Source organism: Chinchilla lanigera, unplaced genomic scaffold, assembly GCF_000276665.1.
Source record: "Chinchilla lanigera isolate Chin_1 unplaced genomic scaffold, ChiLan1.0 scaffold00110, whole genome shotgun sequence".
NCBI lineage: Eukaryota > Metazoa > Chordata > Mammalia > Rodentia > Chinchillidae > Chinchilla > Chinchilla lanigera.
In genome coordinates this window covers 388,719-415,586 of record NW_004955511.1, presented here as the reverse complement: position 1 = coordinate 415,586, position 26,868 = coordinate 388,719, and the positions used below count along the sequence as shown (strand labels likewise).

Genomic DNA, 26,868 nt, shown 5'->3' with positions numbered 1-26,868 from the left:
CCCCAAAGACTCATGTCCATCTGTTTATACAAACAGCATTTAGTACATCTGCAAGAGTTGCTATAGTCCTAACAGTTGCAGCATTGCTGAAAAGTCCAAGTCCCAAGTCTCTTCCAAAATGTAAAGCAAACTCTTAGCTGTGAGCCCCTTTACAAATGAAAGGTTAAACACTTCCAACATTCAATGGCACAAAATAAGCAGTACCAATCCAAAAGGTACAAACAGGGGAACACAGAGCATTGGGACCAAAGCAAGTCCAAAATCCAGCAGAGCTAATGTTATATCCTGTAATTCCATGGCCAGCTGAAGCAATCTGTGGCACACTGTGAGCTCCAAAGGGCTTGCATGAGTCCACCCCTGTGGCACTTCTGGTGGTTACAGCTTCCATGGCTTCTCTCTTAGGCCTGCTTTGCTCCCTCCTTGCAGCTTTCCTTAGATGATCCACGGTGCTGGCTTTTCTAAACTTCTGAGGTCTCCAGGGCACCTTTTGCTTCACATTCACATCCTCACACACTGCCCTGTCAGGGGCACACTGCCTGGACTCCCAGGCTTTCTGAAATCTGGGCAGAAGCCTCTTAAACCTCAGAACTCATGCATTTGCCATACACCTAAAGCCAGGGCTACATGGATGATGCCAAGGTCTGCTGCCACCTGGAGCAGTAGCCAAGTTTTCCTCTCTCTTGGCCACAGGGGTCAAGTGCCTGGATTGCTGGGCACTCTGAATCCAATTCTGAGGAAGAAATCCTCTACGCTGCCACCACTCTGGAAGCTGGCACTCAGCAGCTTTTTTCTCAAAGCAAGGTCTTTCACCTTTGCCGTTTTGAGGCTGCAAAGGGTGGAGACTTGCTGCTTGTGATGCCTTCAGGCCATCTTTTCCATTCTCCTGTTCCTTCTCAGCAATGGAGATCTCCTCAGCCTTATCTTTACAGTGCACAGCTTTACTGGAGCTTCCTTTCTGGCCAAACTCACAACATTTTAAATCATCCTGCTGGGCTCTTTGTTCTTGATTCTCAATATAAATCTGGCTAAAAGCCCCCAACAATAGCCATGCCACTTCCCAACATTCAACTGCCTTGAAATTTCTTTTGCCAGATTAATCAGTCCACTGCCACCCTTAATCCCAGTCTTAGGCAAAGTATCTGGACACAAGCTAAATGCAGACAAACTTTCTGCCAAGCCATAACACACATGGTCTGGAGTCCAACAACCAATGGAGTCCTTCTTCCCAACAGAAACCTCCAGAACCCGGTCTTTACCAGGTTTTCTGAGCTCTGACCAGAATCTCCCAGACAGAACAGCTGAAGGTGTTCTAGTGCTTCTCTTTCAGGCGACATCTCTGAACATTTCTGAACACTTCCCACAGGCCATTTCCAAAGGCTTTTGAACCACATGGTCAAATATAGTCACAGCAGTGACCCCACTCATCTGGTACCAAATTCTGTCTTGGTTACTTTTCTCTCATTGCTGGGACAAAATATCTGATGCCCAAAATTTAGGAAGGAAAAGTTTATTTAGCTCACAGTTTGTGGAGGTTTCAGTACATACTTGGCAGGTTACAAGGCAGAGTGGCACATGGCAGAGGGATACAGCTCATGGCGACAAAACACAGCAAAGCAACAAGCACAAAAGCCAGGAATGGCTGCAAGCAGCCTCTTGCTCTCCCTTACATATGCAAACTATCCACCCCAGGGTGGGTGCAACTCTGACACCCATAATCAATCAAACTCTAGAAGTCCACCCCATGACCGCATGAGGCTTTGGGGGGACACACAGACACAAACCATAACATACAGTAACCAGGGTAATTTTTGTGTGGCTTTGAAATGAATTATTCTAACTGACTGTGGGTTTTATATTCTTGATCCTTTACAAAACTGGTAAGTTTTTTTTTGAGACAAATCCTCACTGTGTACAACAGGCTGGCTTTAAACTCTCAGTCACCTTGTATCAGCCTCTGAAGTGCTGTGGTGACAGGAGTGCACCGGCATGACTGGTTCACACTTGCTAACTTTTTGATTGGCTGATGTTTCTGATATATGTCACCTTGATGGTAGATATTTGCATTCCTATAACTTACTAAGTGAGACTAGTGTTTACTTTATGAAAATGTGAAGTTTATGTGTTTATGAATACCCTGATAGGTACACTGGGAATTATAAAGTGTTCTGTTGGTTGAGTGTGGACTCTGACCCATTACAGATCCTGTGTGATTTCAAGGAATTGAATGTAGTAAAACTAACTCTGCCTAATATCCTAAACATAACAAAGTCATAAATAACTCTCCACAAATTAAAATTTCCCTAGGAAATAACTAACAGTATCCTTTTAATCAGGTGAGGTGGCTCATGCTAAAAAACAAATAAGTAAACCATGGACAGATAATTTTAGACCAAACATGAGGGAAAGAGCCTATCAGATTTCAAAATATATCACAAAGATTCAATTATTGCAAGATGTGTGCTACTGACAAGAGAAAAGATATATCAGTGGAAATGAACACAAACATCTGAAACATCACAAGCATCTTTCATGTGAACTGGGTTTTGAAAGTTATCATAAAGAATAAATTATTCTAAAAGCTTCCCTAATAATGTATACAACAATCTGTAAAATATTCTTTATACCCTGGTGAATGAAAAAGATGCAAATTTAAGTGGAAGATATTTTTAAAACAATAGTAGCAGCAATTATGGAAAATGACAATCTTGCAGTGGAGAACACTTTTCTAATAATAATTGAAGGGCATTTGGAAGTGAGAGGTTTTCATAACAAAATTAGAGCAAATGAGAGAACTGAAGAATGAAATAAGATGAGAATAAAATAAACATAGTAAATTCAGTACTTTTCTTAGATCATGGCTGTTGTATTATTCCTTATATTTTAGAAACTTCTGATTGTATGAGTGGGAGAAAATATTAATGCTTAAGAAATTTCAGCATCTTGCTTTTCAAGGTGTTCAGCTAACATGATAATGACTTTTCATATATGAGAATTTAATTATTCACAGATACCTAATTTCATAAGTATGTCATACAAAAGTTATTTCAAATAATCAAATAACTAGGAAAATTAATTCATGCTAAAGTTAATATTAAAAGTCTTTATTGCCAGGTGTAGTGGTACACATCTGTAATCCCAGCATCAGGAGGCTGAGACAAAAGGCTCACCAAGAGTTCAAGGTCACCTTGTCTACATAGTGAGAACAAGGCCAGCCGGAACTACATAGTGAGACTGCATTTGGAAAAAAAAAGTGTTGTGAATGGATGTTGGATTTTGTCAAATGTTCTTTCCACCTCTATTAAGATAATCCTGTGATTTTTGCCCTTGTTTCTGTTTATGTTATGTATTACATTTATTAATTTGCATGTATTGAACCATCCTTGCATCCTTGGGATGAAGCCTACTTAGTAATGGTGTATGATCTTTTGTATGCTGTTTTCCACTGTCTTGTTGAGGATTTTTGTGTCTCTGTTCATTAAAGAGACTGTTCTGTAATAGGCATAGAAAGGCATTATCTGAACTGGATAGAAATCTTTCATGACAAGCCTATTCCCAACATCATATTAAATAGGGAATAGCTGAAATCTTCCCCTTAAAATTAGGAACAAGACAAGAATGCCACTCAAACTATTCCTATATAATATAATACTCTGAACTTCAGCCAGAACAATCAGGAAAGTTAAAGGAATAAAATGTGTATGAAAGGAAGAAGTCAAAACACCATTATTTGGAGATGACATGAACCTCTACATATATGACCCAAAAATTCCACCAAACATATCCTAGTACTAATGTCCAAATTCAGTACTATAACAGACTACAAGATCAATACAAAAAAATTAACTGTGTTCCTGTATACCAACAATGAAAAATCACTGTGAAAGAAATTAGGAAAATAACATCATTCACAATAGCACCAAGAAAAATTTAGCACTTAGGAGTCAACCTAGCCAAGGCAGTGGAAGACCTCTACAACAAACTTTATAATAGCCTAAAAAAGGAGATTGAAGAAGACATTGAACTATGGATAGTTCCCCCCCTCATTTGTTCATAGGAAGAATGAATATAGTTAAAATGGCTGTACTTCCAAACTGACAGAAATTTAACATAACCTTCATCAAAACACCAATAGCATTCTTCATAGAAATAGACAAAACAACTCTAAAATATGTATGCAACCAGAAAGGACCCTGAGTAGCAAGAGCAATCCTGGGCAACAAGAGATAAGCAGGAAGAATCATAATATCTGAGTTCAAGTTATATCACAAAGCTACAGTGATAAAAACGGTATGGTACTGACACAGAGATACATAAATCAATAGAACAGAGCAGGGGATGAAAAATTTCTCCTAGCACATTCTCTTCACTGATCTTTGACACTGGAGGAATAATAAGCTCTTTAATTAATGGCACTGGGAAAACTGACAATCCACATGCAGAAGATTGAATCTAGACCCATATCTCTCATCATGTACTAACCTGAAGTCAAAATGGGTCAAGGAACTACTCCAAGGTTACTTCCACTTAATCTACTGAAAGATAAAATAGGTAAAACTCTTGAAGACACAGATATATGGAGGACCTTTCTGAATAGAACCCCAATTGCATATGAAATAATATTGAAAACCAACAAATGAGATTATGTCAAATTAAAAGGCTTTTGCAGAGTAAAGGAAACAACAAACAGAGTGAAGATACAAAGAGAAAAATAACTTACCCAGTGTTCCTCAGACAGAAGACTAATACCTAGAATATATGAAGGGTTCCAAAAAATCATATCCCTGCCAAATGAAAGAAACAAATAGAAAATATACTGTTCAAGTTACGTCTACAATGTTCACCAATATTTAAAATGAATAACCAACTATTGACATTGAATATGATTATTATGACTAATTTATAATTGTGTAATTGTGTGGATTGAATAAGATGATAAGTTATGTACTCAGCCCTGAAGGTCAGTGATATGAGAAATGACATGGAGGGAAGCACTTGGCTCTCTCGTCTTTCAGAAGGTGAATTCTGAGTGGTTAAGTGATACTGGTTGAAGCTGAATGTCAGAACACCCTTCATATGATCATATGTTGTAGGATATTTTTAAATATCCTACAAGAAACCAAATCTGAGGGGAAAAATTGTCAATACGCAATGTGTAGCCAAAGGAATTCTCAGATGTTGTGAATAAACTGGAAAATACCTAGGGACTCTCAAGACTTGCGTAAGATTGGAGCAGTGCCCATGCTCTGATCAAGGGGAAGGAGAAAGAATCATCTTAGAAAGATGTTCTTGCAGTGGCAGAGAGTTGGCACAAACTCCTGGACATAGAGAAAGGGCAAAGGACTTACTGACAGTTCTGGAAGGGGCAGGACTCTGGAGAGAGGAACACCAAGTAGGGTTGCTGATGTAATGACACCAGAGATATTCTTACTGTGTTGAAGGAACTGGAGCCATTTGCAGTAGCTCACTCTAAGGACTCAATTCTGAAGCTTCTTGCCAAGAAGCTGCTGACTTTGGCAAGTTATCACGAGGGAGCTGATAAACAACAATGCCGTTGAGCATGGAAACCATGTTGGAGGCAAACTTTCTGAATAATTAAAGCATTGCCTCAGCCTAGAATACCAAGAGACAGTGTTGGAAGAGGATATTGGTTTAACATATCCCCCAGGGAATGCACTTTTCCTTCCCTCAGTTCTTGATGCATAGGCAGGTGCTAGAGTGCTAAGTAAAGCTGATATGAAGACCCATCTTTCCACCAGTAGACCTCATGGTCCCAGTGAATGGCACTCTTAAAAAACATTTGACACATTAAAACTCTACACAAGTTTTAATACGTTGTAGTGGGTTTTATTAAGAAATAAAACGGAAGTTGTGAAGCACATTAATTACATTTTCTACCATTCCCAGGGTCCCTCTCATTAGATGAATTACATCAAAGGTCATTATGCCAACCACCAGAAGTAGGTTCCCAAACACCAGTGCACCGTGCATGAAGGTGCAAGTCCTACCGATAACCTGAGCAGTGAAACAGAGTCCTCACAGGTGCCAGCAAGGGGCAGCAGAAGCCTAGAATTCACTGTAAGCCCTTTGTCCAAGCTCAGAACTGTCCAGGCCAGAAGGAATCCTGTCCATCTGTGTCATGTTTCACTGCAGCTGAGGGACTGCAGAAGGTCTTCTCTGAGTTTTATACTGCAGAGGATATTTAACTAGCTGTGCTGACAAGTTGTAGGATCCCTGCTCTAGGAACAAAGCTTAAATAGTTCAGGACAGGGAGTTTTTATCTGAAGATGTTGCTTCTCAGTGCATTCCAGTTATTCTGAAAACTGCAAGCCTGAAAGGGAAAGAAGTCCCAGGCCACTCAGAAAGGATGATTTTGCAATTGTAATTTAACTAGGTGCCTTTTTGAACTCTTGATTTTAAGAAATTTCTTGTAGACTGAAGTAAGTGAGGACTGAATCTACCATTCAAAGTTGCCTGGTATGGAACCAGGTATATACTCAGTGGCACAAGTGCCTGCCTGACAAGCACAAGGTCCTGAGTTCAATTCCTGTTACCAAAAAAAAACCCCCCAAAAACAAAACTGCCTGGTACACTTAGGGCTCACACTTCTGGAAGTTCTATTTACTGAGAAGCATAAAGATGATACATTTCATTTTCCAAACAGGAGAAATTTTCGTACTGGGCAAGACTTCTGAGTTCACCACATACTTTAGGAAAAATTCTTAAATTTTTATATAATATTCTAAAATTCTCTGTTTTTATCCATCTGCTAACTTTTGCAAGACATTTATAATGGACGTTTGTAAGGATTGATGGAAATATTCTTTACAAATATGTTTGGCACTAATAGAAGCATAATAATATATGAAATCTAACTTTCTAGGCATATATTTTAATAAAATTTAATAAATAATTTTTTAAAATCCTTATACCTCAAAGACATTCTCCTTCTGTCACAGGACATCAGTCTGCTGTACTGTAGTGTTAAAGAAATCCTATTTCAAATATGACTCAGAAAAAAATGACTAAAATTGACATTGAAAAATATAACCCTGGATTATTTTTTGGATTATATATTTGTTGGTTTCTAATTAAAACAAACAAACAATAAAATATTCACAAACTTAAGCCTTTTCTTACAGGATAGATAATATTATGTTAGTTCACAAATATCTCAGGCTTCTACCCTTTTGGCACACAGATTGTATGTCCTGGACCTCTTTCAGAAACATATATCACTAGATAAAGTCAAATATTTGAATATCATGCAATCCAGTAGTTGCATTTTGGGGAGATATGTGCAAAAATGTCCACCATACACTGTTCATTACAGTCAAATATTCCCTGAGCATTTTAAGAATAATCACCTTTTAAAATAATCCCATAATAGAATAAAATAGGGGAGTTATAGCAGTGAAAATGAATATGACTATATTTAACAATCTACAAAATTTAGTAGTTTAATTTTGAATAAAAAAGTCATTCCTAAAGTTGTTACATACTCCACTAATACTTAAAATTCAAAACCTGGTGAAACTAAATATCAACACATAGGGCAAAAATATTTTTTCTCTTTAGAGGCAAGATAATTATATACACTTAAAAAGTCAGGATAGTGTTTACTCTTGCAGGAGTGAGAATAGAGAAAATGTAAAAATGAATTTAATTATTGGCAATATTTTATTTTTGATATAAGTAGTGAGGTTATATTTTTGTATTATTTAAGTAATTTTAGAAAATAACAATATAAAGTAAAATTTTAAATGATAAAATGGTTTGAAAATATGTGAATTGTACATTTATAATTTTATTGTAACGATAAAGTTCTACGTGCTGCTGAAAAGAATGTGCACTCCCTTCTCATTATGGGACACAATAAAAGTAGTCTGAAGAGGTAATTTTGTGGATGTGAATGCTCTAATTTTCAAAACAACAGAGCAAGTCCAAATAAGTCACACAAAGGTACATCTAAGGTCCCAGGAAAACAAGCAATCTAAATCCAGAGTTAGTACAAGGAAGGAAATTTTTAAATATGAGATAGTAAATCAATGCAATGGAGATCAAAAAATAAATACAAATAATCCATGAGTCAGAGAGCTGGTTCTGCAAAAGAATAAGCAAAATAGACAAATCAATAGCCAATCTAACAAAAGAAAGGAAACAAAAGAAACAAATTAATATAATTACAAATGAAAACATTGAAAGCACAACAGACACTGCCAGATCCCACAATATTATTAGCAGCTACTTCACAAACCTGAATACCAATAAATAAGAAGATTCAGAAGCAATAGTTTCCTAAAGACATGAATTACCAAAACTGAACCAAGAAGACTTAAAAATCCTGAATGATCCAGTAACAGGCAGTGAAATTGAAGTAGTAATAAAAAGCCTAACAACTAAGAAATGCACAGGACTTCATGAGTTAATTGTTGAGTGCTACAAGAACTTCAGAGAAGGTCTAACACCAATGTTCTTCAAACTCTAATGAAATTGAAAGAGAAGGAATACTTGAAAAATCATTCTTATCCTGACCACAAAATCAGAGAAAGTTTTAACCAAAACAGAGAACTACAGGACAATCTCTCTAATGAACAAAGATAAAAAAAAAAAAAAAAAAATTCTTCAATGAGATACTGGCAAACAGAATACAAATCATCAAGAAGATCATATGTCATGACCAAGTAGGATTCATACCATGGATGCAAGTATGGTTCAACTATACAAATCCATCAAAGTAATATATCATGTAAACAGAAACCCAAAAAAATTACATGATCTTTTTGATAGACATAGAAAAGGCTTTTGACAAAATTTAACATCCATTTACAATAAAATAGAAAATAGATTTAGAAGAAAATAGATATAGAAGGAGCTTATCTAAATCTGGTAAAAAGCCATTTATTACAAAGCAATTGCCAACAGTATGGAAAATCAGGGAAATCTGAAAGTTTTTCTCTAAAATAAGGAAAAAAAGATGTTGACTATTACCACTCCTGTTCAACATAGTCCTTGAAACATTAACCAGAGCAACTAAAAAAACTAAAAAGAAATGAAATAAAGGAGATAAAGGTATGAAAGAATAAAGTCAAAGTCTCATTATTTGCAGAGGAAATGATTGTGCACCTACAATACTCAAAAAATTCCACCAAGTCTCCTAGAAATAATAATCAAATTCAGCTATGTAGCAGAATATAAAACCAGCACACAAAATTCAAGTGCCTTCCTGTACACTTATAATGAACTCACTGAGAAAGAAATTTGGATAATAATACTATTCACAGTAACATCAAAAAATTAAATACTTAGAAATTAATCTAACTAAGAGAGCCCTTTATAGTGAAAATTGCATCACTCTGAAAGAGGAGATCAAAGAAGACATCAGAAAATGGAAAGATGGTCAGCCTCCAGGGCAGGCAGAACAAATATAGGCATTTTGAAGTAGACATATCTTTTTCAAATGAGGAGGGAACAAGAAATGTTTAGTGTGAGAGGAAGGACAGGGAAAGGATATGAAAAAAAAAGAATTGCAGAAAAATATGAGAATGGAGCCTTTGCAAATGGGAAGAGTCCAAGAGTTAGAAGGAAGGGTGGTAATAGTAGGGAATGTAAAAAGTATTAAGATGTTTTATGTACATGTATCAATTCCACATGATAAATGTAATCAGTAGTACTGCAAACATACAATAATGAAAAATTTATTATAGAACTGGTTCCTTCTGCTTACCTGAAAAGTATTTTTTTCAATATTAGCTTTCTCCACTTGGGCTAAGATTATAAGCAGGAGTCCTGGGCTTGTATGCTTAGAAACTACCAAAGAAATCAAGGAGGATTTCTCTCAGAAGTCCATACATAATTTTAACTTTGGATTTATTTGCCAATATACACCTAACTCAATCTTTATACCCCAGGGGGTAAGTTTTCTGATCAACTTCCCAAGAGCTATATTTGTATCCTTGGAAAATTACACTACCCAAATCTTATACCCAAAAATGGAAATACTGAGGTTACCTGGAAGTTTCTCAGCTACTCATAGAAGGAAAATAAACTCATGCTAGAGAGAAACAGAGCCTACTAAGATACTTTTCACACCTGAAGGTAGTATACCTGTGACACAGTCCTCAGTACAGATGTCAGTATTAAGCTACTAAATGCACCACCAAAGCACTCTGTTCAACTTCTATGAGTTTCAGCTTCTCTTATATGAAGTTTTATTTAAAATGCCTCCTTCATGGAAGAGTTATGTAGATTAAAAGATAAAACTTATATCAAGCGATGAATATGGAGCCCATTATATGAAAGATGTACCACAAATATTGGGACAAATGAAGTTATTTTAGTAAAAGTTTTTTCTTAAGTGTCTTCTTCCCTAATGTGAATTACCAAAGACTATTTTTCAGTGTTTGGCCAGTTGGCAGGACCTGGGAGATGTAGTTACATAATGTGAGAAGTTCAACCAGGGTCGATTTTCTCACTTTCATCTTTTTCAAGGTACAGAAATTGAGGCAGCTAGCTAATATTTCCGGATGTGGTGACTTTCTGCATAGTGTAACTGATTTGAGGAGGCTGGGGCCTGTGAGGAGAGTCTGGAAGGGGAAATCTTCTGAAGGACAGCACAGCAGTATAGAGGAAGACACCGGATACTCATCTATTTCCAACTTTGCTGGGTTTCATGTCTTCCAGCTCCTCTCTACTGGATCCAAGACCAACACATTGTTTACTACTGTTATTTATCATTGTAGCTGTCCTACAAGGGGCTTGTTATGTTTGGAAAATTAAAGTAAGTAGAGTAGTTACTAGAACATGTGCTATATTACTGATACTATTTTGTCTCCCAACCATTATAAGCCCATTTTGTGTCTGAGTCTTCTGAGAACCTGATGAACATTGTAATTACTTCTCTGGAGAAAAAAAAATTAAGACAGAGTCATGCACACAGACACCCACAGAACTGTGAAATGCAGGAGGATATGAGAAATGTCAAGGCCCTCTTCACATGGCTGAGAGGCATGGATTCAAGTGTATTTTAATAAATGCTTGCAAGACCCATATTATGGGTGTCAGAGTCACATGTCTTTGTGGTGCTGTGCAAAGCAAATCTTCCACTCTGGATCCTGGTGCTGATTTACCAAGTTATTTTTATCAATCTCCATCCCATTTTGTTCTGTTTTGGGTTGTTCTTCTGGTGGCTTTACAAATCAAGAGCATAGTTCTCACTGTCCTATACATAAAAGGAACATTTTACAGATCAGTCCATCCCATCGTCTTCATGTTTGTATAAAGACAGTGAGTACAACTTTTTTTCAAGGATGGGGGGTAAAAACTCATCTTTTGTATTTAAGGTTGCTCTACCTCTCTCGCATTCTTAATCACCTTGACTCACATTCCAACCTGTGCTTGCAGAGCTTTCATAAGAGTGTATTGGTTTGGACGTGTTTTTCAAGTATTATATTATTCATGCCACATGCAAACACTGAGTGTCCAAGGTACCAATCATAGTCTGAAATCCTAGAAACAGCCTGCAGTCCTTCAGAGAACACTCTCATTTTTAAATATCATGTTGAGAGAGTAAAAGGATAAGGAAAGAATAATGACGCTGACAATGATCTTGCTTGAGATTGTGATGATGATGATTTCTCTGTCGTATACATTTCAAGAAAGCATCTGATCACAAAAGAGTACAATAATTATGATAATAATGATCGTACCTCACTTCTGTAGAATATATGACTTTCTCAACTGCCTGCCTCCAAATCACTGAGGTTGTTGCTACTTCCTCACTGTGCAGAAGAATTAACAACAGTGAAAAATGTTGACATCCTCCAGGCTTAATTATTACTTTCAGCTATTTGCCACTGGCCTCCCAGAAAGCCTTCCTGCTCCACAGCTTTCTCATTGCATTCTTCACTTCTGCATTTCTCAAGGTATAAATGAGGGGATTCAACATGGGAGTGACGATGGTGTAGAACACGGCCACCATCTTATCCTCAGAGAAGGTGGTGTCGGGCCGCATGTACATGAAAGTACACGGACCAAAAAAGATGATGACCACTGCAATGTGGGAGCCGCAAGTGGAGAGGGCTTTGCGTCTGCCTTCTGCCGACTGCTTCCACAGGGACACCAGGATGATGCTATAGGAGATGAGCAAGATGACAAAACTCCCCAGAGCGATGGTACCACTGTTTGCTGTCACAACAGCGCTGACAATGTAGGTATCTGCGCAGGCAAGTTTCAGCACAGGGTGAACATCACAAAAATAGTGATCAATCTCATTGGGTCCACAGAAGGGGAGTTGAACTACCAGAGCCACTTGGATAATGGAGTGTAGAAATCCACCCACCCATGTCCCCAGCAACATTTTATTACATTTCTCCCGGCCCATGATGGTCATGTAGTGTAGAGGTTTGCAGATGGCCACGTATCGATCATAGGCCATGACAGTGAGGATGAAGATCTCAGTGCACCCAAAGAAGTGTACCCCAAAGACTTGCAACATACACCCCGCATAAGAGATAGATTTGTTCTTTGCTAACAGGTCCATGATCATCTTGGGTGCTGTAACTGAAGAGTAACAAATGTCCACAAAAGACAAGAAGTTGAGGAAGAAATACATAGGAGTCTTAAACAGGTTTCCTTGGCAAACTGTCACCATGATAAGGAAGTTTCCCAGGAGAATGACCAGGTAGAAAAATAAAAATATCACAAAGCAAATTTCTTCAATCTCTGGGTTCTGAGAAAGACCCCAGAAAATGAATTCAGTTACGTTGTTTAATTTTTCCATGGGATGAGTCCATGAGGCCATGCTCCCAAGGGACAATGAAATTACCTGAAGGATAGATGAAAAAGGCTGTTATCATTTAGTTCTGATTCAGGAATAAATAAATATTTACAGTAGATGGAACTAGGAAAATGTGTTCTTACTATTCATTTATAGGCATACTTAAAAATGTATGCTACATCTATTTTGATCCTGTTGCTTCAATATTACATCTATTTTTTCACTTCAGATAAGGAAGCAAAGTCCAGAGAGATAAAGAAAATCCCTCAAGTCTCATGTGTTTTAAAATGTTTCTCCACTATTATGTTTTAAGGTTTATTCTTCTGTTTCTAAATTTACTTCATTTGTGTTTTCTATGAGGCACTCTGCTTAACTTTGAGTCAATTTCTGTGTGTGGGAATATGGAAATGTTTATACACCCAGGAATGTCTGCTTTATTTTTGGTGCAGAATTGGAAACACATGTCACATTCTCCCATCTGAATACTACCATCGCTGGTGACCACATGTGCCAGTCCTCAATAGTCTAGGCTAGGGAATCTCTGGAGGTTCTCTTACTTAGCAAACTTGGATCTTGGGCAAACAAAGGTGTAGCTCCTCAGCTGGTCACACTGCAATCAAGATGAGGCAGAGTGTAGTAGAAAAAGGGCCAAATTTACATAAACCTGATTCTGAAATTATTATGCTTTAATTTAAGAAAATTGTTTAACTTCATGCAGGTCCTGTCATTTGTGAAAGGATGGCATTTCAATTTCACTATCATTTTGTCCTATTAATAGTTACCTCTGTCATGAAAATTAATCACTTCTATAAGTATAAAATGGACAAAACTCATCTGATATGGAAGCACAAATAAGAAAATATGAAGCAACTTTTTAAAATAACACAAATAAAATTAGCCTTGTTTGATTTAAATGAAAGAAAGTGAAATTGGGCAATTTCTCCATCCACAGATTCAGATGACTTTAGGGTTCCTCAAGAATTAATTTGACTTGGAGTTAAGTATTTATTTATTAACTGAAACAAAGGCAAAGAAATAAAAAAGTTTTAAAAACCTCTCCCTTTTGATGTAAACATTTTTTCATGCATTCCATATTTCTAACTTTTGGCTATGTTAGGCCCCTCAGTTTGGATGAATTCAATATTTCAAGAAGAGAGTCTTGCTAAATGATGATTACAGTGAGTGTAAGAGAGTTAAAATATTTCATCTTCAGTGGAATTTTAGCCACTCTATGGGAATGCTTTAGGAGAAAAGTGTATGTGGAGTGGTTGTGATTAAAAGATTTCAAGGTTCTCAAATGAGGCAGAATACAATGATTGATCTGGGCTACAAGTAGTCCACTAGAGAACACATTCCCTAAAGATCTGTTGAGCTCAGAGCTTGCTGCTACTGACCTGTCCGCTATGCCTTTTCAGCAGCATTGTGGCCTGCACTTCCAGCTCTGGGGAAACTGGGTTTCATCGGAGCTGTGTATTAGAGCTGATACAGAAGTCACTCCCGGTCTTCCTGTTCTTGTGCATTGTAGAATAATGCTATAATGCAATTCAGTTTCAGAATCAAGCACACGCTCCTGCTTTTATGTGCCTTTTCTCCTTTGCTTTTGCTACTGACACAAAATATATTTCTCTACTGAGAGATCCCATCAGCAAAGGGAATGCAAACCATAGAGGTCTTTAGCAACTATATGCATATTGCTCAGATCTTTTCTAGAACTGGACATTTACACACAAGTCTGCGAATGATTCCCCTCCTGTCCAAAACACAAGGCCCCAGTGGAAACTCATTTATCCTTAAACCAAAACACAACTCAAAACTCCCTTCCCGCCCTTCCTGGGCATTTCAGAATAATGGGGTGTTGTATGTAGTTATCCTTTGAAATAGTTGGTACTGTCTTATTCAGATGTACACCACCTTATCTCACATTCACATATAGAAACACTTTCTCTTATCACCATAATTCCACCTGGCCTTTCTTTAGAAACAATATATAGCAATTCTATTACAAGTATACAAAATTTACCATTTCAGTGGAATTCTTCTTTGTCTCCAAGCGTTCTGTGTTAATTTTAAAAGACAAATAAAACTCACCAATATCTTTCAGAGCTTTATTTTTCCATCTCCTCCTTAGATAATGTAGGCATAGGTATCCAAAATAATTAATATTGATATCTGTGGAGTTGCTTGGTGACTAATTTCCACCAGAAAATCTCTAAACCCTTACCTCAAAAGCTGGTGGAAATCAGTCTTGCTTGTCCCTTAGTTCTCTTATCAACTGAATTCGGCTGCTGCACCATACCTGGGGTAAGAAATGCTCTTTTTCCCTCCTTCTTATGCAGGTTACCTAAAGAGAATGAAGCAGCCAGTTAATGACTCTGGGGAAAGTTGTTCCCCAGAGTCTTCCTCCACAATCAACACCACATCACAGACCTGACAATAAACTTTTATTTTAAATGTTTGCTCAGTTTAAAAAAGCATTATTAAATAAAAACATGCATTTAAGACAATCAATTCCAAGATCATAATCCTAACCCGAAACAGTTTAGCAGAGGGAATTATTTATTTTATGATTTCATAATTTTTTCCTTGAACTGATGTACTCCAATATATATACATGTTAAATACATGTATCTAATATTAGATATTAAAATATCTATTTTCACGTTATTTGCTGAACTTAATTTTTCTCCTCTTTTGAATGTGCTGGAATAGGATGGATTCAGTTATGCAATTGGGAGCTTGCGCTTTTCAAGTTAATTGAGGCTGTGCCAATTTCTGTAGCAAAAGGATGGGATGAGGTTCATTTCTGGACTATGTTTTGGATAAGAAGTGATCTTAGCTTTAACACTTTTGCTTCTGGATTGCAAAAGGTACAGTGGTGCCTCGATTCACGAATTCAATTCGTTCCACGAGTCTGGAGAAGATATCCGAGTTTGTGTGTGTTCCTTGGTGCATTATCCAATATAGAGTTTGTAGATGGAAGCAAAATTTTGCCAAAGCTTCTGTTTACCAACATAACTGCTCATGAGCAGAAGCAAGCAGGAATGGAGATCTGACTGTATATTCCTGACCACATATTTCCTAGCTTTTTCATGTCCTGTTCTGATTGTTGCCTACCCATTCACCCTTGCATTTTTATTTTTCCCTTCCTAACTTGATATTATCTTCTCCTTTTTTCATACAGCGTTCAAAGTATCAAAGATCTTGCTCATCCTCCCACTGCCTATGGTTGTCAGAGGAAATGGATCCAACATACAGAGCTGGGCAGGAGGAGAAATGTACTCAGGCTTCTGGAAGTTCTCAACCATGGTTAAATTCCTATAATATTTTCCCACTGATGCAGCAACAAATCACTACAAACTTAGTGGCTTAAATCAATACAGATTTTGTTCCTTGCAGTTCCAGAGGTCAGAAATCTAAATTGGTCTCATTAGGGCAAAATCATGGTATTGGAATTCCTCATTCTTTCTAAATCCTTTCTAGCGAAAACCTCGTTCCTTAAATCTTCCAGCTCTCTGCTTCCTTGTGGCATTTCTTCCACCTTCCAAGTCAACCTCTTTAAGAGTGTCTCTTGCTCTTAGTTCCTCTTTTGCCTCCCTCTCCCCTCTCTAAGAAGCCTTTGTGAATACAGTGGGCCAATCTGGGTAATATGGGTTAACATCTCTGACTTAATGCCAATATTTTAGGAAGTTTGATGTCATGTGCAACCTGATTCTCCCTGTAACAAAGCACAGTCACAGGTTCGTTGGATTAAATCATGGACATTTGGGGAGACTCCTGTTTACTATGAGTTAAATGAGTATTTGGGAATATCAGTTCAATTTATTTTTCCTACTTTTCAAGATATAGTTTAACATCCAGGAGATGTTTGAAAATTAGTTCTAAAAATACTAAATATTGCATATGACTCATAGAATATTAATATCCAGATCTCATACATAAACATGGGAGCAAGGAAATGATGTCAGATGCAACATATTGAATGGGAAAAAGACAGTTACATGTATGTGATAGTTGAATGACAGTAAAGTAACAAAGAATATTGTCAATTATAGTACATGCATAGAAAGTCGCACAGATATGAACACAGCATTCAATTAATTATAGAAATGAGCACCATGTAAGTCCAGTGTCAAAGAATAGAATATTTCAGCACACTACACACATTCAAAATGATCCTACACAATCACTGGGGTCTTTTCCATCCCAAAACTTTGCTTCTTTCTGCATGCATATGACTCGTATCGTGATTTAAAATGCTGTTTAAATAAGATTCATTACTTTTTGCGGCATATAGAGCAGGTCCTTGAATTAGATCAAAGAGAATTACAAACAGGTGCAGTAGATCTAAATAGAGACATCCTGAAAGGAAGTTCCACATCATTGAAAAATAAGAAGAAATTTTAGAAAGTTAAAATTTATTCAGTACATTTTTGGTTTTAATAAAAAACATTCCTAAACATGTACTGGGGTCTTGGTTATCAGCTGATGAGCTTTTGGAAGGTGATTGAGCCATGAGGGTTATAACATCGTTAGTGGGTTAATTACATGAAAGCATTATTAGGAAGTGGTGGAAACTTAGGAGATGGAGCTTTCTTGAAAACCAGAAGCAGAAACTTGATGACATTATCTTCTGCCTAACCCTGTCTTCATTAGATCCTGCTATATCTGCTTCCACCTACCATAAGGTGACAAGCTGTGTTCCACCCCTGCCTTCCACCATGATAAACTGCCTCATCGCAGGTCCCAAAACAATGAAGCCAGCCAGTCATGAACTGAAAGTTTTGAAACCTTGAGGCAAATATTTTTTTCCCCTATAAGTTGTTTTTTCTCAGAGATTTGTCACAGCAGCGGAAAACTAACACAGAAAATTGATACTCAGAAGTCAGGTAGCTGCTGTGTTTATCTATGACAATTTGGTTCAGAAACTTTTGGCATTGGTTTGTCAGAGTTCAGAGATGCTTGGAGAAGCCCTGAAAGATAGGACAAAAATCTTAATAAGCAATATGGGTGTGATCTCAGAAGACAAGGACACTGATAGGAATATTATCTTAGTCAATTTTCATGTCACTAGGACAAAATTCTGAATGCCCAAAGTTAAAGCAAAAGATTTATTTTAGCCCACAGTCAGTAGAGGTTTCAGTCAGCTGGCTCCAAGCCAGAACAGTACGGCACAGGCGCCTGGCAGAATAGAAACAGTCCATAGCAGAGCAGGTAGGAGGCAGCAGGCAGCAGGCAGCAGGCAGCGAGCCTCCCTTTCCCTTTTATCCCATCCAAGCTATAAGCTTCTTGAGTGGTTGTACACCCAAGGTGGGCCTTTTCATTATCCACACCCACTACTATGATAAATCAGTTAGTGGACTAATCCAGTACCACACACATTTAATACCAGTATCACACACCCTAGATCCAGCCACTTCTGAAGGGTCCAACCTATAGGGGCATGAGGCTTGAGAGAGGGCATCTAGATACAAGCTATAGTAGGTGCAGAAAATAAAGCTTGTACTCATCAAGTTTCTGATAAGAATGAAGACTCTACAAGGAAAGTAGAAGAGGTCAGGGCTGGGGATTTAACTCAGTGGCACGGCACCTGCCTGGCAAGTGTGAGGTCATGAGTTCAATTCTTGGTACCAGAAAAAAAAAAAAAAAAAAAAAGGAAAGTAGAAGAGGTCATTCATATTACATTGGGGCAAAATGCCTGTCTACACTTTGTGTGTGCCTTGAGACTTTGTGTGAGGCTGAATTCAAAGGTGTCATACTTGTCTGTTGAAGAAAAACCAAGGTAAAAGCCAAATTTTCAGGGAAAATATAGGACAGACATATGGTGGAATAGTGTGAAAATCTTATAGATTGTACAGAAAAGAAGCACAAGGCAAGTTGGGGTCAAAGATTGTGGTTGCTGAGTAAATAAGTGCTGTTAAAATGAAACCATGTACCTTGTAGCAGGACAAAGGGAAAGGTTCCTTAAGAGCACCCCATAAAAGAACAGACCCCACTCCTGGCACCAATCTGTATTGCTTGGGGTTCAATAAACAGATATAATTGTAAGAGATAATTCATTATATTGGTGCACAGAATCAGAATCTGGACAGTTGCAGAATGGTCATCTGAAGGCAGACAGCCACAAAAACCAGTATCTGTTTGGTTTAAGAAGTTGTTGGTGAGAGAGTAGAGTGGTGCAACCACTGTGGAAATCAGTGTGGATTAACTTGGACTAGAGGTCCCATTCTACCCAGCTATACTCCTTCTGGGTGTCTTCTTAGAAGAATTAAAAATACCATGCCACAGTGATATATGTTCACCCATGTTTATAGCAGCAAAATTTGTAGTCGCTTGATCTTGGAAGCAACCCAAATGTCCATCAACCAAGGAATGGATAAAACAAGATGTGGTATTTTTATACAATGGGGTACTACTCACCCATAAAGGAGGATAAACTTGAGACTTTTATGGGTAAGTTCATGCAACTTGAGACCATACTCATAAGTGAAATAAATCAGGCTCACATGTGCAAATATCTTATTGTCTCTCTAATGTGAGAAACTGAAAGAATAAATGAGTTCTAAAATGTACAGTAGATATCATAAAAAAAGAAGAAATTGTTCAAAATAAAAAAAAAAATGACCTAGAATGGGTGAAAGGGGAAATGACAGTAGGGAAAAGGGAAAAAATGCAAGTCAGCTATGCTATTAGTGTCTCTTCGTTCATTAGAAAGGAAGGTTTGTGCTAATACTGATTGGAGAAATTTTTATGCCCATATCTTATATCCTGAGCAACCACTTTAAAGATAACAACACTATCTTGGTTACTTTTGTCTCATCCTGGGACAAAATACCTGACGACCAAAATTAATGATGGAAAGGTTTATTTCACTTACAGTTTGTGGAGGTTTCAGTCCATACTTGGCAGGTTACAAGGCAGACTGGCACATGGCAGAGGGCTGCAGGTCATGGTAGCAGAACACAGCAAAAGCAACAACCACTAAAAGGGAGGAATGGTGGTAAGCGGCCTCTTTCCCTTCCTTACATATGCAAATTATCCACCCCAGGGCAGGTGTAGCTCTCACACCCATAATCAATCAAACTCTAAAAGCCTGCCCCATGACCGCAAGAGGCTTTGGGGGGACACCCAGACACAAACCATAACAAACACATAATGCATTAACTATTGTTATTCTATTATGTTGCTAAGAAATTTTGTCGTATCTTTTTTCCATAAAATAAAAACAAATAAATAAATAAATAAAGTCGGAGATTTCACCACAGGAAGAAAGCATGCTGCGTCCACAGTGCAAGGCTCAGGACTCAGAAGCGCACTGCACAGTTTCTGGCGTCAGTTTATGCCAAGAGACTGAAAAGACTGTAGTATGATGTCCGTGGATGATGACAGCAACGAAAGACACACCCATTTAGGAAGAAACAAACTTGTAATGTTGGCTGGATTGTTTCTCCTGATTTTGTTCCACCTGGTTCTCCAGCCCTTTGAGTGGTGCCCCTCATATTCACAGAAGGTCTTCCCCCCAGTTCACTAACCCACATGTTGTCTCATCCAGAAATACCCTCAAGGACCATCCCGGAAATGTGCCTTTAATAATCCCCTAGCCTTTCCTAATCTACTAAGTTAACAATAAATATTAACCATCATGAATAGTTCTGGAATACTTTAACATGACCTCAATACAGTAGTCATAACCTGCAAGTTATAACCTTCTTTCTGAAAAAGCAGGAGACTATTGATAAAAATGTGGTTCCTCTGTCACTTCAAACTTTCTGTACTTTGATGACCTCATTCTGCCATATAGCCTGAACCTCACTAAGTTAGTCCACAGTCTATGATAGCTGGAAATCTATTTGAACAGTGTGACCCAACATAAGTACGCTTTAAACACTTTTGATTGCATGAATAAAGAAAAGATTAAAATTACAGCACAGCATCCCCCAATGTTTATCATTATTTTAGAGACAAACTGATTCTGATACTTGAAATTAGCAATGCAAAAAATGTGAAGCCAAGGAGATGGAAAGGTATATTGTACATTTGAAGACAAGCCAAGGATAGAACTGGATGATTTTAAAGTACAAGATGTGAGTTTGGAGGAACCAACTGGACCATTGTATTCTAGGTCAAGGACAGAACCACATCCTACCAACTTGGTAATATCCATGACACCAAGTCTGACATAAACAGATGCTCCATACACACTAGTCACTGAATTAATAAATTATTTAGCTAATGACACACTAAATTTTTTTTTCCTCCTTCTCTAAGAAAGGTGTTTCTCATGTCTAAAATCACTATTCATGAGGAATTAAATGGAACCAAGGAGCAATGCAACCTACTCAGTCCTCTTGGATCTCACATAATCTAGAGGTAATTTGTTCTTTTTGATGAAAAGAATGGTGTTCTACTGTATAGGGATTCCACACTTATATATTCACCAGTTACTGGATATATTAATTATTTCCAGCTTGTGGTTATAATCAATAATTGCTCTATGGACACAATTTTTCACTGATCAGTTAATGGTCAACTTGCTTGGGGACCATGGTTCTTGGTGTGGAAGACACACCAAGGGCATAAAAGCAGAACAAGAGGGGAAGATTGCGTGCTACTGACTTCCCACGAGAACCTTTGTTGCAGCTGGTCTTCCTGATGAGAACTTGGCTGTTTTCTTTGGAGAAGGAGGTCGAGGCGCTTAGGTCTCCCCTGTCAACAAGATGGCTACTGTTCTCTTCAGGGAAGCTCTGGTCTTCACCTTGAGTGCGGCTTTCTGGCTCTGGTGCAGAACCCTCAGACTGGTGCCACAGATCTTTTACCCTGCCAATGCAGACTTTCTAGCTTCCACCACTGGCTGTGGTGCCATCCCTGTGAAGATCTTTGATACGGAGTTGCATGAGACATTGTGGTGGGCTCTAAGCCTTCAGCTGAAGCTGTGGAGGACACTGCAGTGGGATCCAGGGCCTCGACTGGATTCTTTGGGTCTCTAGAACACAAACAGATCTTTTACATTCTTCTATATCTGACTCTTATAAGCATTGACTAGTACAGGTCCTATATGCTCATTTTGCTTGAATACATACCTAAGAGTAGAATTATGGAGTTACATTCAAATTTGTGTTAACTTTTTAAGAAATTGCTAAACTGGCTGGATGTAGTGGCACTTACCTGTAATCCTACCAATCTTGGAGGCAGATGCAGGAGGATCCAAACTTTGAGTCCAGTTTGAATATATATATATATATTATATATATATTTAAATTTTATATATATATTTAAATGTATATATCAGTCGGGATATAGTTTGATATTAAGACCTTGTGCTCAATCCCTATCCCCACCAAAAGAAAAAGGAAAGAAGAGAAGGAATATGTAATAACAAAGAATAAGAAAATAAAATAAACTGGTAAACTGTTTTCAAAAGAGGTTGTGCCATTTTATATTTTCCCCAGCATGCATGAGAATTCCTGTTTCTTCACAATTTTGCCAAAACTTTACATTGTCGGTATTTTCAACCTTAAAATCATGTTTTTGATAATATTTCCTGGCAATCCTTTTCCTTTCTGTAGGATATATGTAAACAGCACCCCACTCCTTACTTATTTAATGTTTATAACTTTTTGTGTCTAACTTATTGCCTTGGCTGGGACATTCAGCAAGATATTAAGTAACAGTGATTTGAACTGATGAAAGTAAACTTCACTCTAACTCATGGTTTCAAAGGAAGAGTTTTCAGGACCTCATCACTCAATAGGGTGGGGTACTGCAGAATTATCTAGGTACTATTTGTAAAGTGAATTAGGGAATAAGCTGTAATAAAGTATCTATTGAGACAATCATGTAATTTTCTCCTTTAAAACACCTCGAATTTCAAACCACAAATTTTCATCTACACATTGCATACTACTTTTATGAATTGCTATTTCTAAATATTCTCTGCTTTGTATTCTATTTTAATATTAATATAATAGAATTTTTAAAATTACTGTATATTTAAAATTAAAAGTCACCCTTTTGCTATTGATATCTTCATGATAGTATTATAATTAAATAATATTTTCCATTTGGTATGAATAATTTACATTTCTTTAGAATTACTTTCCAGCATAAAATGTGTTGAATTCTTTTAAATAAAACATAATTGAGTTTAGTACTCTATATGTGTCTATTAGTACAACTGACAGTTTGGGGTTGCTTCTTTATATTCTATATACATGCAAATTTGGAATTTGTAAATATTTTATATTACAAATCCTATCAATACTTAATGATAATAATAATTGTTATCAATATATACATGCAATTTAGCTTCAATGCAAAGTTATTTACTTGCTAGTAAATAGTCTTTGTTCTTACACTTGATAATTTAGGCCATGGTGTTAACTTTGATGTCTTACATGTTTATCCTGAAACATATTATCTATTTTTGCTGCTTTTGGCATTTTCCCTAACTTGTTAATTTTCTCCCTTTTTTCTTGCTTTTGTATTAGACTCATTTTGATTGTTTTCTTCAATACATTCTTACCTATTGATTAATTGATTGACAATCTGTCTCTCTTCTACTTTCTACTGATTTCTTGAGAAGTTATGTCTATATTAATGTTAACAAATCCGATTTTGATTTGTGTCTCTACTCTTCCACTGAATAACAAGTTTTCCTGATTTTCCAGGTGTTGTGGACCAGAAATTCTATACTGTTATATTTCTTGTATATTAGACACCCATTATCTTCTGGCTTCTGCTTCTATTATAAACTACAGATATTTTCTTTGTTTTACACAGCATTTTTTGCTTTTTTTTTTTTCAAATTTCCTCTATATTGAAATGTATTTTCCCACTTTTCTTTAAATCCTGCAATTTGATATATACATCTTGTTCCCTTTTGCACCATTTCCAATATATCTTAAGGTTGCTTTATTTTTTCCATTTCTTTGTCTTTATTCTGTGTTTTGGGTAATTTATTAATATCTAAATTTTAATGACCTGATTATTAGGATATGGATGCTATGTTTTATCCATCATTTATAATAAAAATATTTGTATCTATTGAATTTATTTATTTTTTTCAACAGCCTAGGAAACTTGAAGACTCCTTTTACTATATCATGTTTCCTAAATTATTATTTTTGTGTAGTAAATATATGAATATTAAACTTTGCATCTAAATGCAATGGGTGCAGTGTTTTTAGTCTTTACTCTGCAATAGCCGTCTCACGTTGATTTCCCATATATCCAATAATTTCTGACTCTGTGTTGTATTTGCTGCTTAACTATCTATGGACAAAATGTCTAATACCCAAAATTTAAAGGAGATTTTTTTTTTATTTTAAAGAGAGTAGTAAATGAGAAACAACGAAAGAAATACAACAGTAGCAGCATACCAGTATCACAAATATAAACAAATGTGCGTTCTAAAGCAGAAACAAGATGGTAGAGCTGCCTGTTAACAGAAAAGACCCTCAAGCCATGGAAGTTGGAAGCAGAGAATAAGGAGGAGCTGGGGCTAAGTATGCTGCATAGCGTCCCAGGTCTAGATCCATGCTAAACAGGCCCCACCTCCTGAGAGTCCATTCTGCTATGAAATTCACCAATGGATGAATCCACTGGTGAATACAGAACCTCATGATTCAATCACCATACAAAAGCCCCGTGTCAAACATAGGAGACCTTTGTGGGATATTCTTGCTGTAAACCATAGCATAAGGTTATGTGGACAAAAACCAAATATTTCTGCCCACTTTTTTATTTTTCTAGATAGGCAGATTTATTCCAGTTGAAGATCTTGCTTTCTCTACTATGCATCTGTGAACTTGTATGCACACATCTGTACATGGGGAGATGAGCTCTGTTATGGCTAATGCACGGTATGGGTTCTTTATGTGGCATTCTTGCCCATACTGGGGGTGCATGAAGTCAGTGTTTTCTTCCCTTCAAGCTAAATCTAGAATTCACTGCTTAACCTGGCAAGCAACTAACTGCTACAGAGAAGATCCTGTTTGACAACATTTCTTATTAGTGGCTACCTATTTGTTAATCCAGCTAACATAACCTAGTAAGACGTGCCTGGGAGGGATTTCTATTTATATTTTATTTTTACTCCATTGAGAAAATGCCTGTTGTCAGAACTATTTTTAGCTACAATTGACAGCCAATTTACATCAGTAGCATATCATATCCCATATCTCATTGCACAAATGTGTAATAGATGTGCAATTCATCGTTGTGCAATTCATAAATTACACATGAGAGCTATATGCATTGTCCTGTATTATTATATATTTCAGTAAGAAGCTATAGAAATTGAAGGTAATATATCCAGTTAAAGCACTTCAAGGCACTAAAGTGCAGAATCTATTTCTTTTTTCAGGACAACATCGTATAATCCTTTAAATTTAAATAAATGTGGTAATTTCATAATGTGCATGTAATCTTAACAATAAAGGAAGATAGTTGAGCAGATGAATAAGAATAATCCTTAATCTGCTGATAGAGTACCAATATAGAAACAAAACAAAAGAAAGAAAATTTTTACTGTTTGCCCATTTATATTTCCAAACAATGACAGGAAGGTGAAAATGGTTTTGTTAGTACTTGTGTCTCATGGAACCAATGCAGGAAAAGCAGAAATAACTCAGAAATTTACTCAGTTTTCAGTAGGATTTGATGACACCAAACTTTTCTCATGGCGTTCTTCATCTCCTTGTTTCTCAGTGTGTAGATCAGAGGGTTGAACATGGGGGCAATGATGGTGTAAAAAAGAGCGAACACTTTGTCCTCTGGGAACGTTGTGGTGGGTCTAATGTAAATGAATAATGCAGGTGCAAAAAACAGGACCACCACGATTATATGAGAGCTGCAGGTGGAAAGGGCTTTGCTGCGGCTCTCCGCAGAGTATGCATGTAAGGTGTACAGTATGAAAAAGTAAGACAACATCAAGACAACAAAGGTCACCAAAGCAATTAAGCCTGAATTAGCAATGACCAGGAGACCTATTATGTGTGTGTTAGAACAGGTCAATTTCAGCAAAGGGTACACATCGCAGAAGTAGTGATCTATCTCATTGGGCCCACGGAACGGTAAGAAGATGGTGAGAAGGAGCTGACTGGCAGAGTGCAGGAAGCCCCCAGCGCAACACGCTACGATGATGGAGGTGCACCTTTGCCTGCTCATGATGACAGTGTAGTGCAGCGGCCTGCAGATGGCCACGTAGCGGTCATAGGCCATCCCCGTGAGGATGAAGATCTCAATGCCTCCAAGGAAGTGAATGAGAAAGAGCTGCACCATGCAGTTATTGTAGGAAATGATCTTTTTTTCTGACAGTAAGTCAGCCATTAGCTTGGGTGTCACTGTGGATGTATAACAAAGGTCAGAGAGGGAGAGGTAATTGAGGAAGAAGTACATGGGTTGGTCAATTAGCTGTGTGCACACGACAGAAATTATTATGAGCCCATTTCCCAGCCAAATAGCAATGTAGCAAAATAAAAATAACACAAAGCAAAAGATTTCAATGTTCTTGTTGGGGGAGAGTCCCAGGAGAATAAACACGGTGATATTATGCCCTTTGTCCATAGTCTCGTGGAGTCAAAATTACCTGAAATGACACAGTTCATAAGCATATTTACAAGTGTTTCCTGAAGAGAGTAGTGATTATATTCTATTGGAGGAACTAATTACATTTGATTCACTTCATTCAAGTATCCTACAGAAAAGTGAACCACCAAATAAACCTAATAAATATATAATTTAAAAGATTCAGCATGGGGAATATTATACTAAAGTTTGGCTGTAATACAGGAAATTATATTTGACAAGCCAAATCCCTTTTAGCATCATGATTAAAGGTATGCATTTTTTCTAAATTTGTCTAATTCAATCATTTTGTCCAATTCCATGAAATTGTCAGACAGAAATGTAGTTTACCTGCAGGCAAATTAGAATACAGTCTGTATTCCTGGCACCATGCTGTGACATGCCTTTATCTTCTGTGTCAATTTTCTCATCTATTTTAGCACAAATAAAGAATGTGGAAAAGTATGCCTTACCTTCAGTTCATATCCTTGTGACATTCACAGTAGAATATGAAGGTTCTTCGTAATTCC

General features: G+C 37.1%; 2 protein-coding genes across 2 annotated transcripts; both read right to left on the bottom strand.

The window, feature by feature from the left end:
- Window positions 1-11,842: 11,842 nt before the first annotated feature.
- Window positions 11,843-12,799, bottom strand: LOC102025606 (olfactory receptor 4S2). The gene has a single exon (XM_005407943.1). The coding sequence runs from the start codon at window positions 12,797-12,799 to the stop codon at window positions 11,843-11,845; it is 957 nt and encodes a 318-aa protein (XP_005408000.1).
- Window positions 12,800-23,670: 10,871 nt separating this feature from the next.
- LOC102027559 (olfactory receptor 4P4) lies at window positions 23,671-26,338 on the bottom strand. The gene is made up of 2 exons (XM_005408189.2): window positions 25,440-26,338; window position 23,671 (listed from the first exon to the last, which is right to left on the bottom strand). Coding segments are annotated over exons 1-2 (900 nt in total).
- Between the last annotated feature and the right edge of the window lie 530 nt (window positions 26,339-26,868).

Bases quoted from the DNA above. Each gene is read 5' to 3' on its own strand.
- LOC102025606 (XM_005407943.1), bottom strand. From the start codon at position 12,799: ATGGCCTCATGGACTCATCCCATGGAAAAATTAAACAACGTAACTGAA.
- LOC102027559 (XM_005408189.2), bottom strand. From the start codon at position 26,338: ATGGACAAAGGGCATAATATCACCGTGTTTATTCTCCTGGGACTCTCC.